Source organism: Rhinoraja longicauda, chromosome 1 (assembly GCF_053455715.1).
Source record: "Rhinoraja longicauda isolate Sanriku21f chromosome 1, sRhiLon1.1, whole genome shotgun sequence".
NCBI lineage: Eukaryota > Metazoa > Chordata > Chondrichthyes > Rajiformes > Arhynchobatidae > Rhinoraja > Rhinoraja longicauda.
Genome location: NC_135953.1, coordinates 31,455,651 through 31,476,685, shown reverse-complemented (window position 1 = coordinate 31,476,685; position 21,035 = coordinate 31,455,651). Strand labels below are relative to the sequence as shown.

The 21,035-nt window shown below is 38.6% G+C and overlaps 1 protein-coding gene across 4 annotated transcripts in view; it reads right to left on the bottom strand.

Moving 5' to 3' along the window:
* Nucleotides 1-21,035, bottom strand: part of rai14 (retinoic acid induced 14) — a 162,093-nt gene that overhangs the window by 23,317 nt on the left and 117,741 nt on the right. For all 4 annotated transcript variants that reach the window (XM_078427254.1, XM_078427173.1, XM_078427089.1 and 1 more), the window contains 5 exons: nucleotides 18,180-18,237; nucleotides 15,858-15,928; nucleotides 10,017-10,123; nucleotides 5,692-5,879; nucleotides 756-784 (listed from right to left, as the gene is read on the bottom strand). In XM_078427254.1, coding sequence (XP_078283380.1) covers nucleotides 756-784; nucleotides 5,692-5,879; nucleotides 10,017-10,123; nucleotides 15,858-15,928; nucleotides 18,180-18,237 — 453 coding nt within the window. The remainder of the gene's footprint in view (nucleotides 1-755; nucleotides 785-5,691; nucleotides 5,880-10,016; nucleotides 10,124-15,857; nucleotides 15,929-18,179; nucleotides 18,238-21,035) is intronic.

Here is a 21,035-nt window from a genome sequence, read left to right as displayed (position 1 = left end):
ATCTTCCTCAGTCAACATTTGATAAATATTTGGGCCGGCCCATTTTCTGCTCGGGAGTTCATGCTGCCTGCATTGTGGTCAACCTGTTTCCTTCATTACATAAATGACTACATTTTCATTATACTTCATAAAATACGTGGGAACATTCAGAATTTATCTCGGGACACATGGCGTAATTTTTAAATAGTGTATTTCAGATGGAGGCATACAGCTGGTGTAGAGAATGTTCAATTATCTTATTGATGGGATTTGAAGGAAACAGGTTGGATAAGCGTGAATTGCTAAAAACCAACAAGGGCACCTTGTTCTAAAATCTAAACTCTTAAGAAATCCACAAAAAAATCCATTCTGAACTAGGAATAGAAGTGACTATTCCATCTTTTACAAAGTCGGTTATGTCTTCAACCATCTTAGTAAATTTTGCAAAGCTTAATTCATTGCTGGAATTAGTCCGATAGAATTATTTTATAATCCTGATCATCACATGCTAGCTTGACTGAAGGACACCAAATGCTGAATAAAAACATGAAAACCAGAAAGATGATTTTTATAAGCTGCTATTGACTCAAGTACTAAACAAAAGGTTAATTAAAAACAGAACTGTAATAACATAAATGAATGAAAGATAATTGGCAAAGCAAATAACTGATCCATTGTTGATGGGAATATCGTGACTGTGCTAAAACTATATAGCAAGCACTAATAATATCATCTTTAAGTAAGCTGTCAAATTAGGTTAGAAGTTTAAGCTTCACCTGTTTGGATATTTGTGCAGATTTCATATCTGGTTAAAGAAACAAGAAAAAGGCAAATTAATGCATTATGACAAAATTCAATACAAACACGGCAATTTAGCAATTTGTTTCAAGTCTTTGATTTCAACGTTATCTGAAGAATATAATTGCACTGGTCTTAATTCCCCACCTCAGTTTTAAATGATGCCGCTAATTTTTAGTTAGCCCTGTCTGACCCATTGTTACTTTGAACGTGTCATACTAGTCTTTTTGTGTTGCTATGGAAATAAGTTTGGCTATATTCATATCACCATAATCTGTTTCAACTACCATGATGACCAGATCCTACATCTAAATGTACATAGACTACATGCATGTAATCAATTGCCACATTACTTCACTCTTGTGTTGATCATGGGAAGTTTGATGTAGACCATATTGTCAATCTTGTGTTCTGGAATTATTATTTTATGCACAAGATTTTTAAAACATGATTATCAGTGCAATTGAAGTTCTTACTTCACTAATGTGTTCACACACTGCATCTATACTAGAATTCTATCGATATCTTACATTGAAACCCAGATTAGTAAAGCACAGAAACTGGCCCTACAGCCCATAATGTCTATGCCGTACATGATGCCAAGATTAACTAATCGCATTCTGCCGGCACATAATTCATATCCCTCCATTCCCTGCGTTTCCATGTGCCCAGACATTCATCATCGTTAACATAGTCTTGTAATATCCCGGCAAATCTTTTCTTAACTCTTTCCAGCTGAAAGGAACATTGAGAACTTTCCATTTCTTAGCATGACAAGTGACCAGACAGGAATTGATTAGATTGACAAATGGCATAATGATTACTTTCTGAATTATGAAATGAGAACAGTCACTGATCGCCCTGACTTCCTGTTATGTCAGAGGTAACCTCGATTTTCAGCGCAATTTAAAAAAATTGCTGCAACACCACTTCCCAAATAGGGAGATCGAAGCCCAATTCTTTTCTCAGAGGCAGGTGAGTCTCTGAAATCCTCTGCCCCAGAGGGTGATGACCAGATTATTAATCATTACTAAAGTGGAGATTTTTGAGAGATGATGGAATTAAGGGTTATGGAGAACTGGCACAGAAGAGGGAGTGAGACTCGACAGGCCAGGTACAATCAGCTTGAATGGCAGGGTGGGCTCAAGGGGCCCTGTGGCCGGCTCTTACATTTTCTTATATCACAAGGACATCTACACTGACCCTGGAGCAGCACAGGTCAGACGGACCGTGGTAAATACAAAAACATTTAGCTTCTTGCATGACAACTTCTCAAACTGCTTTCATTTAAAAAAAATTCTGATGCCTTGAAATCTTTCCTGGAGTACAACTGAAATGGAGTTTCTGGTTTGGGACCCTAGATTAACATCACAAGCTGTAATGTGATAGACGGGAAGAGCATGTCTTTATCTGTGCAACCATATAAACCTAATTTAATTGTGAAATATTCAACAATGTCTCATTCAACAAAATTGATACAAATCTGTCAGATAAAAGAGGCAAAGTATGGTAGTATGCATTGCTTATTGAGAAACGAGAAATACAATTAATTAACAAAAAACATAACAACAGATCTTGAAAAAACAAAAATAACAATCAAAAGCCAATGATGATCTAAATGAACAGCTCAAAAGAAAGGATGTTCCTATTCAGCTCCAGAAGCTGAAAGGAGTGTGATTGTATGATCAAGTATAACAGAGTGGTTCTCTAACTTTTTGCAGTTTCTCACAATGGAAGCACATCGATCAAGTTGAAAATCTTGAGCACCAAGCTACATATTAAACTAAATGTTGGGAGTACAGGAACAGCCATTCCACAATATACCACAATGAAGTCTGCGTATGGAAATGGAATAATGATTTCATTCTAACTTATAAAATGTGTTTACAGCATCAACTAGGAAACTAGCTGGTAATTTGTGTTGAATTCCTATGTAATCATTTTCTTTTTCATCAACTAACTACATCAGTAAACACAATCAGCTCGATTACATCCGGTTCTTCAATATCTCCTCCCACCCTGCCCTTATGTTGGCACTCATTCAAACACAGTTTCCTGATGAGCTTAGCATTCAATCTAATCAGAAACTTCAGATAACATAGCTGGCTTATTCAATCCTTCGAGCTGACCACTTTTCTGCCTCTAGCACAAAAGAGTGGAAAAGGGAAATTGAAACAAATGAGGAAAGTGCTTTTTCTGGAGGTCAATCTTACCAATCAGAGACACCAGTAATTTTTCAAGGCCATTTCCTTGCCTTAACCATTCTAGCTGCCCCAATGATCTTACGTGGATTATAGGACCACCATCAACAAGGGACACCTATTATTTAATGAGATTACCATTATTAATTCACTAACATCAACTCCCTGGTGAAGTCATAGAGTGATCATCGTGGAAACAGGCCCTTCGGCCCAATTTGCCCACACCGGCCAACATGTCCCAGCTACACTAGTCCCACCTGCCTCGTCCAAGTCCATGGCATTCAGGTCAGGCTATCATGACATGTATAAGAAATCCACTTATGACCCTTGCAAAGCCACCCTAGAGAAAATTCTGAACCAAGTTAGAGTCCCAGCATGACTACGGGGCACCAGTCGAATGTGGAAAGGCTTGCTTGTCATAATAGGCCACAGAGTGAAGTTAAGCAGTATCACGGGCAACAACTCATCCCTCCACAATGAGCAATGCATTCTATGCTCGCTTTGAACAGATGGTCAATGCAATTATATCCCCTGCCCAACAACCTTGGGTGCACCTGTGCCCATGGCCAACGTCATATATATCAGGTCGGCCTTCCTGAAAGTGAACCAACAGAAAGCACCTGGCCCCGATGGAGCCATGGCTATGGGAGCCGTCCCAGCCATGTCCTCGGGAGCTGCGTGTACCAGCTGCTGGGTGTAGTCACAGACATGCTTTAATATGTTCCTCCTCCCTCCGAGCTCCCCACCTGCATTAAGACTACCATCATCCCGGTGCCAAAGAAAAGCACCCTCAACGACTACCATCTGGTGGCTCTGACATCCACCATTATGACGCTTCGAGAGGCTGATCCTGGTGCACTTCATCTCCAGCCTCCCAGACAGACTTGATCCACTGCAATTCACCTACAGCCACCTCATGTCCATGACAGATACCATCACACTGGCCCTGCACTCATCCCTGGAACATTTGGATATCAAGTACATCTACATCAGACTGCTATTTATTGACTATAGCTCAGTCTTCAATACAATAATTCCAACAAACTAATTTCCAAACACCTGAACCTAGGACATAGAGGCCCTCTTTGCAACTGAGTCTTATTTTGTCAGGTATTTCAAGATACAGTTAAAAAAAAACTTTTATTCGTGTGCTATTCAGGCAAATCACACCATGCATGAGTATATCGGGGAGTGTAAAAGAGAAACTAAACACAGCGCAGAATAAACTGAGCTTTTGAGTCAGTTTGGGATTCCAACGGTGGACATTATGTGAACAATATGTGCCTATGTAATTGTCTGCCCAAAGTACAGCCAAGTAGTAAAGGAATGTTGGGTAAAAATTTAAATGAGCATGAGCTGTTTCAATATGTTTACTTTTATTTTCTAATTCCTGCTTGTGTTCAGGTAATCGACAATGAAACCCTTGTGAGCTTGCTCAGATTTCCTTTTGGGATGGGGAATGGGTACAAGGCTACATCTGATCCCATAAAAAAAAGGGCATAGCCAAGCTCAAGTTTTCAATGTCATTCACCTGAGAAGCAGAGGAAATTGCGTGCAACAGTCAGGTGATAACATCCCCAACTTGCAGATGCCTCTGGCGCAAGACAAAATATATTATAGGGCCAGGTTGCCAAACCTCAGTTCACTCCACATTGTGGCCATCGTCACAAGGTGAACGGTAGATGGTCATCCAGTTGGACAATCTGGTCCACTGTATGTGTCTTCATTAAAAACTACAGTGGTTATAAAAGGATGCTGACCATTATTGCAAGACCAACCTAGTTAGCAACGACCATAACCTGAGAACATATTTTAAAAACAATTTGTAAACCTGTACAAGTTGCTTTTCCACACTCACTGGGACAAAATATATTTTCCATTGCTATTTTTCATTGCTAAGAATCGCAAAAAAAGGATGATTCATGAACTCATGCTTATCCTACATCCACCAGATGGCAGCAAAACACAAAATTTCTACATCTCTTACAAATATAATTTGAGTAATTAATCCCTTTACAATTTTCAAAATATAATGGTTTCTACTTTATCAAGGAGAGATTTTTGGCTGAGAAACATGAATTATATCACAATAAAACTTGAAACATATGCAACCAGCTTTAACAAATTAATGAAGGAATCCTTTAGGCAAGGCCTAAGTCACCCCAATTTTGGGCCTCACCCCTTGCCTCATTGTGGAGAAGTGGAGGTGAGAGGGCATCGTGCCGTCAAATCTTTAAGTAAGAGTTCAGGTCAGCACCAGAAACAGAGGAGTGGAATAGGAAAAGGAGAGTCATAATGTTCAGTGAACTGGAGCAAGAATAAGCGGTTGTGCCAATATTTAGTTACTTGTTAACCTGGTCTTTGTGGGATCTCATTACATGCAATTCAGTCCATGTTGACTTACATTACAAGAACCACTACAATTCACAAGTGCTTCATTGCTTGCAAAATGCTTTGGGACAACTGTAATCAAGAGGCTAGACATATACAAGTGTTTTTTTTCCCCCTTCAAAATCCCTAGACTGCTCAACTTAGATACACCATTAACAATATGATTTTTTTAAAATAACGTGCAATTATGTTAAACGCAGGAAGTGGGATATTCAAAATGATGCTTCATATTTCTGGAAAATTGATCTGCAACCAAAAAACTTCAAATTGATTTTGCATAAATTCAAAGGCTTCCTCGATCATAAGCAGATAGGACACGTACCAGGATCCTCAGAGACCTTTTTAAGTGCAGCCTGCAGGAAATGCAGGATATCGGCATTTCCTGAGAGCCTGTAGTAATGAAGTGCATCATGACCCAATGCATCTACTAACTTCAAGTTGGCGCCCTTCTTGACCAAAGTTTCAACAGCGTTTCCACTACCGTGCTCACAGGCCAACATTACAGCAGTCCTGGGGGTGGGGGGGAGAGTAAAAGAACAAAAAATAGTGTGATTCACTCAAATCTCTTATGAACATACCCAACAACAAAACTTACAAAAGATTTTGTAATTATCAAAGGAATCCATGTATACTTAAGATTCTTTATTGTGATGAAGAAGAGCAATGGTGTGCAAAATCAAGGTAAATCAGGTTATAAGTATGAATTAATTTCAATCCTCAGTTGTATAATATAAACAACTGACAATCCATTAAAACCATTGTTAGGTGGGTTCTTCCTGCTGGTAAAAGCTGGGTCCTCCATTTGACCATAACATTTAACTGTAGTAGGATTGTTGCAGTCCAATTCAGCTACACCAGAGTCAGATCTAAACTCCATGGGGATTGATGATGTTACATCTATATTTTGAGTAACAGTACCACCTTTCTGAATAGAGACAGTACTAATCATGCTTGGTACATGCAAACCCATGGTGGAATTAATCTGTAGTAATTGGCCAAAATAAGGAACTACAGATGCTAGTTCACCAAGGAAAGACACAATTGCTGGAGTAACTCAGCAGGTCAGGCAACATCCCTGGAGAACGTGGATAGCTGACATTTTGAGTCAGGACCCTTCTTCAGAGTGATTGCATGGACGGTGGATAGAAAGGTAGAAGAGTGGAGGGGCACGACAAAACATAGCAGGTAATAGGTGACTACAGGCTGGGGGGTGGGGTGTGATATAGTTGGACGGCTGAACTTATTTAATTGGACTGTTAATGAATTAATTCATGAGATGCAGCCAAACCCAATGCTTAATGTTCATCACTTGTCAGTATGAATGACTGGCTTGCTGGAGCCTCAGTTTATCATCTACACTGGTAGGTCTGAAATCTATGAAGGCAAAATCAAGTATTGTCTGAGGGACACTAATGAACCCGATAGGTCATGAGAACCATGTCCCCATTATTAATTCCAAGTTTATGTAACCAATTGAATATAAATCACTCAGCTGCACACGTACAAAATCAATGAACAAAGCTTCTTGACACAATTCAAAAATCTTAAAAAAGCTGCCAAACTCTATAATTAACATTGTTGGCTGAGGAAAACATGCTTTGCTATGCAATTTACAATACTGACATTCACTACCCTGTACCCATGGTATCCATCTCCAAGTCATGGTGTTACATGAAACTATCGTTAAAACTCATGGCAGGGTAAATACCTTGTAGCCCATCCTTGAATTCCTAGAAACTGCCCTGTTTATTTTGTTGTGCGCCTTCTGGGAAGTTTTAAGAAGCCTACCAGTGCATAGTTTTAAGAAGCCGACCAGTGCATAGTTTTGTCAATGATGAATTTCAATGTAGATGATGAACGAAAGAAACTTGTTTAATCATGTTCCAAGTCACATTTACAAACTACACTCCGAAAAGTCTGTAGAAAAGTTACGTAATGCAGGCATTGCATTTGCTGCATTTGTTATCTAGGAAAGATTGAACTGAATTGTAACAATATAATGAAGAAGGAGCTGAATGTGGAAGTTTGTTTATATTTAAAACCAGTATATATCGGTGTTACGCCAGGTTGTTTCAAAGGCAATATTCAAAGTTTAAAATTAAGTTGTTCATTCCAATGTTTTTGCATCACATCAGATCATCAATGGATCTGCAACTGAACTGGTCAAAGTACTTGTGTGACTGCTTCTCTCGTCATCATTAAGTGCTACCCACTACGATCAGTGATATTAAAAAAAAAAGACAATCTTCTATAAATAAATGCTCGTTATATGTCATCACTTTTCTTGGCAACGCTGCAGACAAAATAAAATGAATGTCCTTGGAAAGTTAACACAAAATATAATAGAAACTGATATTTCTGACAGTGCATTACATCTTGGTCTAACCTCAGGAATCAAATATTTCAGATGCCATCTGGAAACACGTGGAGGGAAAAAATACTTCAGCAAGTCTGGGCAACATTAACTTTATGAGAGAAGACTAACTGTTGTCAAAACAATTCCAATAAACATATTACATTAAATGTTATTAGATGCTCAACGTTCTGAATATGGATTCACTTTCTCAGTCTTTCCACCTTTAATATCACCAATAGGAGAAAATATACTAGCACTTTTACAGTGCCCTCCTTAATGTTTGGGACAAAGACCCATCTTTTATTTATTTACCTCTGTACTCCACAATTTGAGATTTGTAATAGAAAAAAATCACATGGGGTTAAAGTGCACTTTGTCAGATTTTAATAAAGGCCATTTTAAACACAGCTGTAATTTCTACATGGTGAAATCGAAATGTATAAAAATTGCCTTTATTAAAATCTGACAATGTGTACTTTAACCACATGTGATTTTTTTCTTTTGCAAATCTCAAATTGTGGAGTACAGAGGCAAATAAATATGCACATGCACATTGGGGAGGCTGCACTTGAAGTATTGTGTTCCATCTTGGTCACCTTAATGTCGGAAAGATGCCATTATAATGGAAAGACTGCAGAGAAGATTTATGGGGATGTTGCTCGGATTTGAGGGTCACACTATAAAGAGAGGTTGGGCAACCTAGGACTTTTCCCCTGCAGCATATGAGGATAAGGAGTGATCTTAAAAAGGTGTATGAAATTATGAGGGGAATAGGTAGGGTGATATCGTGGAGTCTCTTTCCCAAGGTATGGGAATCAAAAACTATGGGGCATAGGTTTAAGGTGGAAGGGAAAAGATTTAATAGGAACCAAAGGGGCAAACTATTTCACACAGAGAGTCACGGCCATATGGAATGAACTGCCAGAGGAAGTAGAGCAGGCTGCTACAATAATAACTTTTAAGATATTTGGACAGGTATATGGATAGAAAAGGTTTAGATGAATACTAGACCAGGTGGACCCGTTGGTCCCAAACCTCTCCTGCATTGGTGCAGCACCCTCTCCTCACCCTCCCCTCTCCTCTCTCCCTCCCCCTCTCCCTCCACCCGCCCCTCCCCTTCCCCTCCCCCCCCCTCAAACCTCCCCTCCCCTTCCCCTCCATCCCCCTCAACCCCCCTTATCCTCCCTCTCTCCCTCCCTCCTCCCTCCCTAGGAGATAGATTTAAATGTGAATAACTTAAATTAAAATGTGAATAACTCAAAATATAACACCGATTTCAATGAAACTTCTTCCAAAGGGACGACGTTGAGTAAGGTGGGCCTAAAAGTGTTGTGCTATCTTGTACCATTTTGGCAGTAGTTCAGGAACAAACAAACAAACAAATTAGAGTATTAGTATATAGATGGGGCAGGCCCAGACAAATAGCTCAGATGTGGTATTTTGGTCAGCATGGACGTATTGGGCTGAAGGGTCTGTTTCCGTGTCTAAGAGATATGTCAATATTGTTTTTTATAGTTTTAGAGATACAGCATGGAAATAGGTCCTTCAGTCCACTGAGTCCATACTGACCACTGATTACCCACTGTCACTATTTCGTTATCCACTTTTGCATCCACTACCTACACCATAGGGGCAATTTACAGAGGCCAATTAATCTACAAACCCACATGTCTTTGGGTTGTGGGAAGAAATCGGAGCACCTGGCGGAAACCCACGTGGTCACAGGGAGAATGTGCAAACTCCACACAGACAGCACCCGACGTTAGGATCAAACCCAGATCTTGAGCGCTATGAGGCAGCAGCTCCAACAGCTGTGCCACCCTTCTTTTGGTAGTTGATAATCCATGGTACAAATAGAACAAGGCAGTGAGTAAATTACTAAATAGATTTGAGGAGATAACAGCTTAGAACAGGGTTCAAATGGGTGGAGGCAAATGAGATCATAGAAATAAATTTTAAACCACTGTGTATTTAGGCACTTGTTTTTGCTCCGTCGATGCATTGATGCATAATAACAATGATACGTATTGTTTGTTTGTTGGAAACTGATGTACAACATTCAATTTTTATTGCAAACACCTTAACCCATTGGTAATCACAGATTATATTCAAACCAATTTTGGTGCAGCCAATTTCACATTGTTTTAGAATATTTTTATTCTGCTGCAAAGCTATAATTAACAGATTTTAGTAGAGGATCAGGATAAAAAATAGAAGAAATAATCAATTAAAATTATGCAGTCTAGAATACTGTGCAATTATGATTTAGATCTCGTTAACGCCATTTTTACCTGCCATTCTTGTCTTGTGTATCAATATCCGCCCCTTGGTCTATCAGGTAAAGGCACACTTCGGCATGGTTGTTCTGTGCAGCCTGGATCAGTGGTGTAAAACCTTCCTAGAAACAAATAAATGTCGAATAGTAGAATAAATTAACTTTGCATATTAATTTCTGCAAAGGTAAGATTTTGAACTGATGATTTTTCACATTAGATGAAATGAGTTGCTATCATAAAATTTACTTAACAAATTATAGATATATATTTTTAAAAGGGTCCCTTAAAGAATTCACATGTAAAACGTGACCCTAAATGTACCAGTGAACCATAATGATCAGCATATTGCCAGATTTGATCAGCAGTTTAATATTGAGCTCGATAATTGCTAGGTAGCTTTTGTCAAATGCTGGTTTGATTTTAAGAATAGCTGAAAAGCACCAACGCTGGTGAACAATTATATTGCAGATGGAATAATTCACTCAAAATATCAAATTGGTGAAAAAAAATGTTTTCTTGCTGGTGGAATTAAGAAACAGATGGCAGAAACACTGGAAAAAACAAGCAACTGCAGAAGCCAATTGTTAGAAGATGAGAATGAAAGCTTCTCTAATTGTGAAGCAAGCACAGAAAATGAACTGTGCATAATTATAGGCCCTATCAATGACATGAAGAGAAACTTCAAAACCTCCAAGTCTGAAACAGTCAGACCTTTTTTTAATCAATTCCAAAGTAATGTTACAGAACCAGCAACATCTCAATTTGTATACATACATACATGTACCATTTTAGTTTTTCTTGTTTTTCACTTCATTTACCTAATAATTCTTGGCTTTAACATGTCTATGAACCAATGATGAGTCTACTTTCAATGTTGCTTGATCTACAATATCATACAAGTTACCCAGGTTAGATAATCACTGCTCTTTAAAAACATGAATAGTTTTTTTCCATATTATTTCATATATTAAAGTTTCAGTTGTTTGTATGAGCACATTATTATTGTACAGATAAAGCAACTGCAAGGCAATGAAACATTAGAAATCAGTGCATTCTCAGACCAAGAATTCATTAAATATTTGAATTGTTCTAATTGTCCTCGTGAGCATTAAAATGCAAAATCTCATATATTTCTTGAACTTTTTCAACTACATTAGATAGTTCGGAAAAAAAGATGGGCCAAAACAATATTGGGAGTACCTTAACGCAATCTTATGTTCAGTTTGAGAGGTATATAGTTTCACTTGATTATGAAACCATCAATTTAAAGTGCAAAAAATACAAGTTTAAACATTTTCCCATAAAGATAGAAGTTTTATCAAACAAGAGTGCAAAAGCTGATCCTTGCTTCAAGTGTTCAATACTCAGTCACAAAATGTAACGCAAATACAATGTTGTATTTCCTATTTCTGTTGGAAAAATGTGATCGTAATGTATATTTGAGTAACAGACTCAGATTTAGAAACCGTGCAAACTATGATGCAATTAAGACTTTTCTCAAAACTGAAAAAACCCTGCACTTTAAAAGTTCTCTCTAACACATAAATATACAGCGGGAGCTGTTTTTTCATTCTAAAATAATCTCCAAGATGAATGGCAAAATCAGACTCTACTCAAAGATTGTTTCACTCCCTCAGATTGAAACGCTCAACCTTTGCTTTGCTTCACCCTAAAATATGGGCAATATCATGACCATGAAGGAATGAGAAAAAAATATTTCCCTGTTCTAGGGAAATTGCATTTATATTTTTTCAGCAAAATTTTTTTTTCAAAAGGATTGTGAGTTGGAGAATCACTCCAGGCAATAATATGGCATTTTCTGATCAATGGGGTGGGGTGCAATTCTACAAACTTCAGAATGAAAGCATGTGGATTTATAGACAAGAGTATTTGCTTATATTTTGATTAAATACATACTTTGAAATAATATTCCTTTAATAAATGAACTGTAATAATTCCATGTATGGTTTTAAAAGGGTCAATAGACAATAGGTGCAGGAGGAGGCCATTCGGCCCTTCGAGCCAGCACCGCCATTCAATGTGATCATGGCTGATCATTCTTAATCAGTACCCCGTTCCTGCCTTCTCCCCATACCCCCTGACTCCGCTATCCTTGAGAGCTCTATCTAGCTCTCTCTTGAATGCATTCAGAGAATTGGCCTCCACTGCCTTCTGAGGTAGAGAATTCCACAGATTCACAACTCTCTGACTGAAAAAGTTTTTCCTCATCTCCGTTCTAAATGGCCTACCCCTTATTCTTAAACTGTGGCCCCTTGTTCTGGACTCCCCCAACATTGGGAACATGTTTCCTGCCTCTAACGTGTCCAACCCCTTAATAATCTTATACGTTTCGATAAGATCTCCTCTCATCCTTCTAAATTCCAGTGTATACAAGCCTATATAGGGTCAAATAGAAGTCTCAACTAATCTGGCTGAAAGGCAGTTTCGCGATGAATACACACAGTATCTCTGAGCAGGGAGAGGTGACAGAACGGAACAAAATTCCCCTTCCGGCCACAGAGACAAGACTTTTTTTTAAATGAAAAGAATTCTTCTTTCATTTGATCATTCTGTGGGTTTTGTGGATTTCTTTGGAATCTTTGTACAAATGCAATGTGAACTTTCTCGAAATATGTCTCAGTTATTTAGTGCAACCATGCTACTACACAAAAAAATGCTCAAGCTTACAATATTTTCTGTGCTTTATAGAAATGGAATATTTTAGTCAGAGATTTGGACTATTAAAATCTAATTAAACCTGGAAAAGTACTGGAAATGAATTTTAACAACGTTTTTATCAAATATCCATCAATCAAAACTGCACAGTTTTGGCTATTTACTGTTCTAGTAGGAAATGGAGCATAAGGTCAGTAGGTGGAGTGATTGAGAAGGTGGATGTTAAGTCAAGTAAGTCTAATAGCAAAAGTAGGCGGTGACCAGATAATGAACACAGCAGGAAGGATGGTCTAAAGATCCTGTATACTTTCCTCTTACATTGGCCTCCCAAAGTGCAACACCGTTCAATTGTCTGGATAAAACGCCAATTTCTCTGACCAGATTGTGTGAAGTAAGGTAGACACAAAATGCTGGAGTAACTTAGCGGGTCAGGCAGCATCTCAGGAGAGAAGGAATGGGTGACGTTCTTTTTTAAACGTTAAACTTGGCTAGGGTGTACAAATGAATAGCAGGGCCTTAGGCAGTGTTATTGAATAACAAATCCTCGGATTACAAGTACCTAGTTCCCTGAAAACAATGTCACAATGAGGTAGTGGTGAAGGTGTATGGTATGCTTGTCTTCATCAACTGAGCCATTAAGTATAGAAGTATAGAATAACAAATTGTTATTTAGGCCATTGTTTGAGTACAGTTCTGGCCTCCATGGTTTAGGAAGGATGTATTAAGCTAGACAGGGTGCAAAAGTAATTCACAGGAATGTTGCCTGGATTGGAGGGCTTGAGTTAGACAATAGACAATAGGTGCAGGAGGAGACCATTCGGCCCTTCGTGCCAGCACCGCCATTCAATGTGATCATGGCTGATCATTCTCAATCAGTACCCTGTTCCTGCCTTCTCCCCATACCCGCTGACTCCGCTATACTTAAGAGCTCTATCCAGCTCTCTCTTGAATGCATTCAGAGACTTGGCCTCCACTGCCTTCTGAGGCAGAGAATTCCACAGATTCACAACTCTCTGACTGAAAAAGTTTTTTCTCATCTCCGTTCTAAATGGCCTACCACTTATTCTTAAACTGTGGCCCATTGTTCTGGACTCCCCCAACATTGGGAACATGTTTCCTGCCTCTAACATGTCCAACCCCTTAATAATCTTATACGTTTCGATAAGATCCCCTCTCATCCTTCTACACAAGGATCAGTGCTGGTACCTCTATCTAATACATATTAATGATTTGGATGAAAATATGAGTTTGCTGCATAAAAGATTTGCAGATAACATGAATACTTGTGCAGTTGTACAGAATGAGGTAGGTTGTCAAAGGTTACAGGAGGATATATATATATATATATATATATATATATATATATATATATATATTGGAAATTTAGGTAGAGAAATGGCAGATGGAATTTAATCCAGACAAGTGAGGGGTGTTGCATTTTGCACCAAGGAGAAGGACATGAAGGACAGTGAGATCAATGTGGAGAATAATAACATGCAAGGGCAATTCAAGATCAAGAAGAAGGATATGTTGGGGCTTCTGAAGAGCATTGAGGCGGATAAATCCCCATGACCCAGATATAATCTATCCCAGGTCATTGAGAGAAACAAGTGAGGAGATTGTGAGAGCCTCAACGAAGTTCTTTGCAACTTCTCTAGCCACAAGCAAGATCCCAGAGCTCTGATGAATAGCTAATGTTGTCCCTTTGTTTAAAAAAAGAAGCAGAGAGCTTTCAGGGAATTATAGGCCAATGAGACATGTCAGTGATGGGAATGGTATTGGAGGGGATTACAGGATAGGATGTATTCCCATTTGGAAGAGAATGCTTTAAATAGGAACAGTCAGCATGGCTTTGTTTTCAGCAGATTATCGTTTTTTTTGAGGAGGGAACAAAGGTGATCAATGAGGGTAGGATGATAGATGTTGTCTACATGGATTTTAGTAAGGCAGAGGATAAAGTTCCCCATGGTAATCTTATGCCGAAGATTAAGATACACATGATTAATAGTGACTGATTCATAACTGGCTTACTGATAGAAGACAGAGGGTTGTGGTGGAAGGACAATATTCGGGCTGGAGGTCTGTGACCAGTGGAGTTCTGCAGAGGTCTGTGCTAATATCCATATAGATCAGCTACAGAAATGGGCAGAGAAATGGCAGGTGGAGTTTAATCGGAGCAAGTGTGAGACGTTGCAGTCTAGGAGGTCAAATATAAGGGGATATATGCAGTCAATGGCAAGACACTTAACATCTGGGATCTGAGGAATCATATGGTCCAAGTCAATAATGCCTAAAGAGGCAACAGAAGTAGAACGGTAAAGTAGGCATATGGTATACTTGCCTTCATTGGTCAGGACATTGAGTATAAGAATCAGAAATCACGATACAGCTTTACATCATGTGAATAGGTCGGTTCCAATTCATTTGGTGTATTTTGTGCAGTTCTGGTTGCCCAAATACCGGAAGGATGTGGAGGTTTTGGAAAGGATGCAGAGGAGGTTTACCAAAATGATGCCTGCTTTTGGGAGTATTAGATACAAGAAGAAGTCGCACAGACTTGGATTGTTTACTCTGGAATGTGAGAGCTTGAGGAGAGGTTTATAAAATTACAAGAGGCTTAGGCGTAGATAGATAGTACCTTTTTTTCCCCAGAATGGAAATATCAAATACCAGTGGGTACAGCTTAAAAATGGGAAGGGGCCAAGCTTAAAAATAGATGTGCAGGGCAAGTTTTTCTTTATGCAGAGGGTGATGAGTGCCTAAAAAACACTCCCGGGGTTGGTGTTGGAGGAAGAAATGATAGTGGTATTTAAGAGACTTTTAGAAACACACATGGATATGCAGGAATGGAGGGATATAGATTATTTGCAGACAAATAAGAGTTTATCTCAGCATCATATTCAGCGCAGAAATTGTGGGCTGAAGGGCCTGTACCTGTGCCATTCTGAGGCAGCCAAGGTGAAGATCTCAAGCAAAGGAAGTGAGATGAATAGATAACCAACATGCCAAAAAGCATGTGTCTATTGGGATGATTATTGTAGATAGAGTGCAATTATACATATGATCTTTGATAATATCACAGATTAAATTTTATTGTTGCAAGATCAAGTATTCAAAAATCGCATAGATGAATTGTACAAACAGCATTTATGTTGCAACTACAAAAAAATATATACTTACGGTATCCTTTGTGTTAATAGGGCACTTGTGTTCACATAGCAGTTGAACGATAAAAATAGAACCACTTGTAGCTAAAAACAAAAATAACGAGTTAGTATCATGTTCTATGTAACTATATTTTTAATATACCTATTAATTTTTATAATCAATTTCTTTTTTTTTAAGCAGCAAAAGTACAAAACACGAGAATTATGAAGTCGTAACTGAAAAATTGCAACTTGTTTAAAAACTGATTTAATTTCTACATCAGAAACTGGTTTAAACCTTGTCCTTATCTCAAGAATCTGAAAGTATTATTTTTGTTTTTCTGCACAAAGGGTTATAAAATTAAAATTAAAGATGAGGTCATAGTGGATTCATTGAAAGAACACCTCTCTCACCCATTCCTCCCATAAGCTCGGGTGCGAAACCGATCTTCCAACCTATCTCATTGCAGTTGTGGACTTTTTCTCTGTATCTGTAATGCCGTACTCTGCACTTTGGCATTTTTCGCTTTGCACTACCTGTTGTACTTGTGTACAGTATAATTTGATTAAATAGCACACAAACAAAAGCTTTTCACTGTATTTTGGTGCATGTGACAATACAATTATTAAGAGATTGGACAGGCTAGATGTAGGGAAAATGTTCCCGATGTTGAGGGAGTCCAGTACCAGGGGTCACAGTTTAAGAATAAGGGGTAGGCCATTTAGAACGAAGATGAGGAAAAACTTTTTCAGTCAGAGAGTTGTAAATCTGTGGAATTCTCTGCCTCAGAAGGCAGTGGGGACCGATTCACTGGATGTTGTCAAGAGTTAGATATAGTTCGTAGGGCTAACGGAATCAAGGGATGTGGGGAGAAAACAGGAACAGGGTACTGATTTAGGATGATCAGCCATGATCATATTGAGCGGTGGTGCTGCCTCAAAGGGCCAAATGGCCGACTCCTGCACCTATTTCCTACGTTTCTAACCCTCCTTCTCATGGAAGGACACAAAATGCTGGAGTAACTCAGCGGGTCAGGCAGCATCTCCAGAGAACATGGATAGGTGACGTTTCCGTTTGGGACCCTTCTTCAGTCCACTCCTTCTCACGTCTATATACTAGCCACTTTCCCTCTAGATTCAGTCCTAAGTCTCAACTCAAAACGCTAGCTATCCCTTCACATCCACAGATTTTGCTTAACCCACTGTGGTCTTATAGTTTTTTTTAGTTTTCTGCTTTATGAGGACTGTGCTTCATTTGACTTCCTCTATAACCTTTGGTAATAACATTCTGAACACTAACATAAGAATCTCTCTCTTGGGGTCTTCTCAGGTTTGCTTTATGCTTGAACGTTTTCATCTGTTTCTGGGATGTGAAATTACTTGGAAAGCAGTATTTACTTCCCATTCTTGGATATTAAGATGGTTCAATAAATCAGTTTTATGGTATGGGATGGTAATCACATCTGGCCAGTCAAACTTGAGTGATCTGTTTATTTTCCTAAAGTATATAAGTAAGCCAGTTGTTTTTATGTGATTTCTATCACCATCTTATGGTTTTTCACCGCAAGGTGCAAAATTTACTAACCTACATCATTTTCAAGACTGCAGGTTAATCAATTCTATGACTATTATTCCAACCGTTTTTTTACATAACTATTTAGAATTTATTCATATCCCATTTGTATACAGAAATTAATAACCACAGCGAGACATATTTCTGAAGCATGTGTTAATTTTGACTATTAGCAGTGTGCATTGACATTGAAAGAAATGTTTGAAGAAAAGAAAATCATAAACTTTTCAATACAGGTCAAATGGGGCACTTTAAATTAAGCCGAAGGCTCAGACAGCTCATTATCAATGACAGCAGGAGGTTCATTATGAAATGCTGCTTAGGATCATAATGTTATTTTATCATGTTTTACACGAGTACCTGCTCTGAAGGCAGTAAAATATTGCTGGGTGAATGAAGTCCCATAAAGGTTTGAAAAAACTTTCATGGTGAAATCCCTCCCTGACACTATAAAAGGCAAGCCTTTCTGCTAGTCTGATGGTGGCTCTCACCCCGAAAAGTCACCTAACAATGTTCCCCAGGAATGCTGGCTATGCTACCTGACCCGTTGAGTCCTTTTCTATCTGCAGTTCCTTGTTTCTACATTATGCCGCCTCTCCATTCATTCACTTTCAATACAGGACTGCAAAGCAGGAGGTTTTTGCCATCAATTTTGGCCAGCTACCTTTCCTTCATTATTCTAGATTAAATGACGATTGACATTATATTAAGATCTTAGCTATCTTCTATTACCGCAATTGTGAAATTAACAATTTATTTAAAAGACGAGAGAGATGTCATTACCTGCATGATGCAACGCTGTCTTGCCATTATTATCAGTGCATTCCACTGGACATTTGTGCTATGATCAAGAAAGAGAAAGATGATAGAATTTAATTACCTTTGCTGCAGCTGTATCCAACACAAAAGTTCCACTTTATATTGGTTATTTCAGTCTGAAATATCCTGAAGACTGTCCTCACAATGAATATTCTGATTGTTATGAAACCAAATGCAGGGTATACAGGCATGTAAGTGAGGTAAAAAAAAGAGGAAAAGAACCGAACGCTTGCGCGAGGCGTACGGGGGGGGGGGGGGGGTCAGAAAATTGGAAAAATTACACACATAATTACTAGTTTCAAGCCTCTTTTAGTGCATTTCAAAGTAAAAACGGACATTACAAAATAATGTGAATATGTCACTGTGTACTAATAACATTTTGAAGTAAATTCGCACATTAATTGATAATCAGCCCAAAAAGGTGGTAATTGGCTTTTCTGCTGTGTTTTATATTTTAACCCTGTCTTAATTAATTTAGTTATATAATCTTGCACTTAAATTTAATATTTACTCATTACAGTTCCACCACTGATTTTCTGGCACTCTTGGTTCCAGAGCTTTGCTGGCTTATCCAGCCGGCCAAGGAAGTCAGCTATGGAGATAGATTTGCTGGCTACAGCTGGGCTGGAGTTCCAGAGCCCTGGCCGCAGGTTGCAAATTCAACCCACCGATCAGCCGTGGAAGTCCCGATGAGGTAGAGATTGGCTGCCTTGCCCAGCCTTGGTGCCACATTTTTGGGGAGACTTCCAGGGCGGGGGGGATTTCTCGCGGAACCCCTGGCGACCTCTAGCGGAACCCTAGTGTTCATTACAAGTCTATACATTGTTTCTTTTCTTTTTTTTCCGATCCGATTTCTCCGTTGGTAAATGCTTTTTTTGGCAAAGTGAAAAACGTGGAAATCATGCAAAAAGCACGGAAAATGGATTAAAAAAACGCTGAACTCCGTAGAAACTTGGAATATTCACATGTCTGGGTATAAGGGAGGGTAGGGCGATGAGACTGCAAACTGAGTCCTTTACTACTAAAATCAAACATTGCAATGGTGTTTTGCTCAAGTGCTTAACCTCTCGTTTATTTTACTTTGGGCAATAAACTCAAGTTTATCAGCTTACCAATAGCTCTGAATCGTGACAGTTCAAAAGAAAGCAAACTAAAACGTGGACATTAATTTACACAATTCTAATTGCATGCAATTGTGAAGCAACATATTTTTAGTTTTTATAAATTTCCTTGCCTTATCCTGGAGAAGTAAATCCAGTCAAAAGTGATGACAATAGTAGTTTAATAACTTCAGAAATAAATGGTCAAATTAAATGAACCACACTTGGAGAAGAAACAGTTACCATTTAATGAAGGAAAACTTAACCATGTTTCCTTTTGGATGAAAAATTAAAAAATTCCGATAAACTTTATGTTGCCTTTACAACATACATAAACATCTGAAGCTAAACCACATGCTCCTTCAATATGAAATTGTTAAATTGTCAGTGCCAGAAACTGAACCTTCAAACCTCCTGAAATTATTCACTGTACTTTCGGGGCAATTTGTGTAGAATGTTATAATATATATAATATATATAATATATAATATATAATATATATATAATCCACTTATAATATCCAATAAAATAGTTAACTTTGTCTTTCTGCGTTACTGGTTCAGAAAAACTCATCTGTACAGAAATCACCATAAAAATCTCATATTTTATAGAAAATGGGTCAGCTTTAGAGAATGTTACATTCTACCATGAAAACAATGGGAATTGAACTTATTAATGGGTATTTCCTATGCACACACAATGACAAAAGGTTTGACTTAGGATGGTATCCCAGGTAATATTTCTGGGGAAAAAAGTGTTTAATTCTATTTTTGTTAATAATTCATTCAACATTGGACTTTAATTTATAGAAACATAGAAAAGAGGTGCATGATGAGGCCATTTGGCCCTTCGAGCCAGCACCGCCATTCATTGTGATCATGGCTGATCATCCACAATCAGTAACCTGTGCCTGCCTTCTCCCCATACCCCTTGATTCCGCTAGCCCCTAGAGCTCTATCTAACTCTCTTTTAAATTCATCCAGGTGAATTGGCCTCCACTGCCTTCCATGGCAGCCAATTCCACAAATTCACAACTCTCTGGGTGAAAAAGTTCTTTCTCATCTCAGTTTTAAATGGTCTCCCCTTTATTCTTAGACTGTGGCCCGTGGTACTGGACTCCCCCAACATTGTCCATGGATGGCGAAAGAAAGATGCATCACAGAGCATCTATAATAAAAAGCGTTTTGAGTGCAATTACTGTTTTTCTCCTTGAAACATTGATGCTAAGTTCCATCAACATCTTTTTAGGTCCTCTTTTCCCAGACATGTCCAATGATAGAAAGGAGAGGACACACAAGGGCAAAAGAAACTACCAAGAGATTCATCCTGCACTAAAGGCAATATACAATGTTCATTTTCTTGATTCCAATGTAACAGAATTTAAGAACAGTTAAAACACTGTCATTTACAGTGCTTCCAAAAGGTGATGAAATTCTGGATCTCAGATTTAATCAAAATAAAGGAAAGATAAAAGGTAGCAACAAGGACCAAGGATGCAGGTGAATACACAAGGCACAGAGTGCTGGAGTAACTCAGCGGGTCAGGTAACATCTTTGGAGAACATGGATAGGTGACGTTTCAGGTGGAGACCTCTCCTCAGACTGATTGTGGAGGTGGAGGCACCGCCAAGAACTACCTGATGGGAGAGGGGGGACGAGATCGAATGGGGGACCCGGCAGGAAATCACCAAGAACGAAAGGGGGACCTGGAGGGGAGGGAG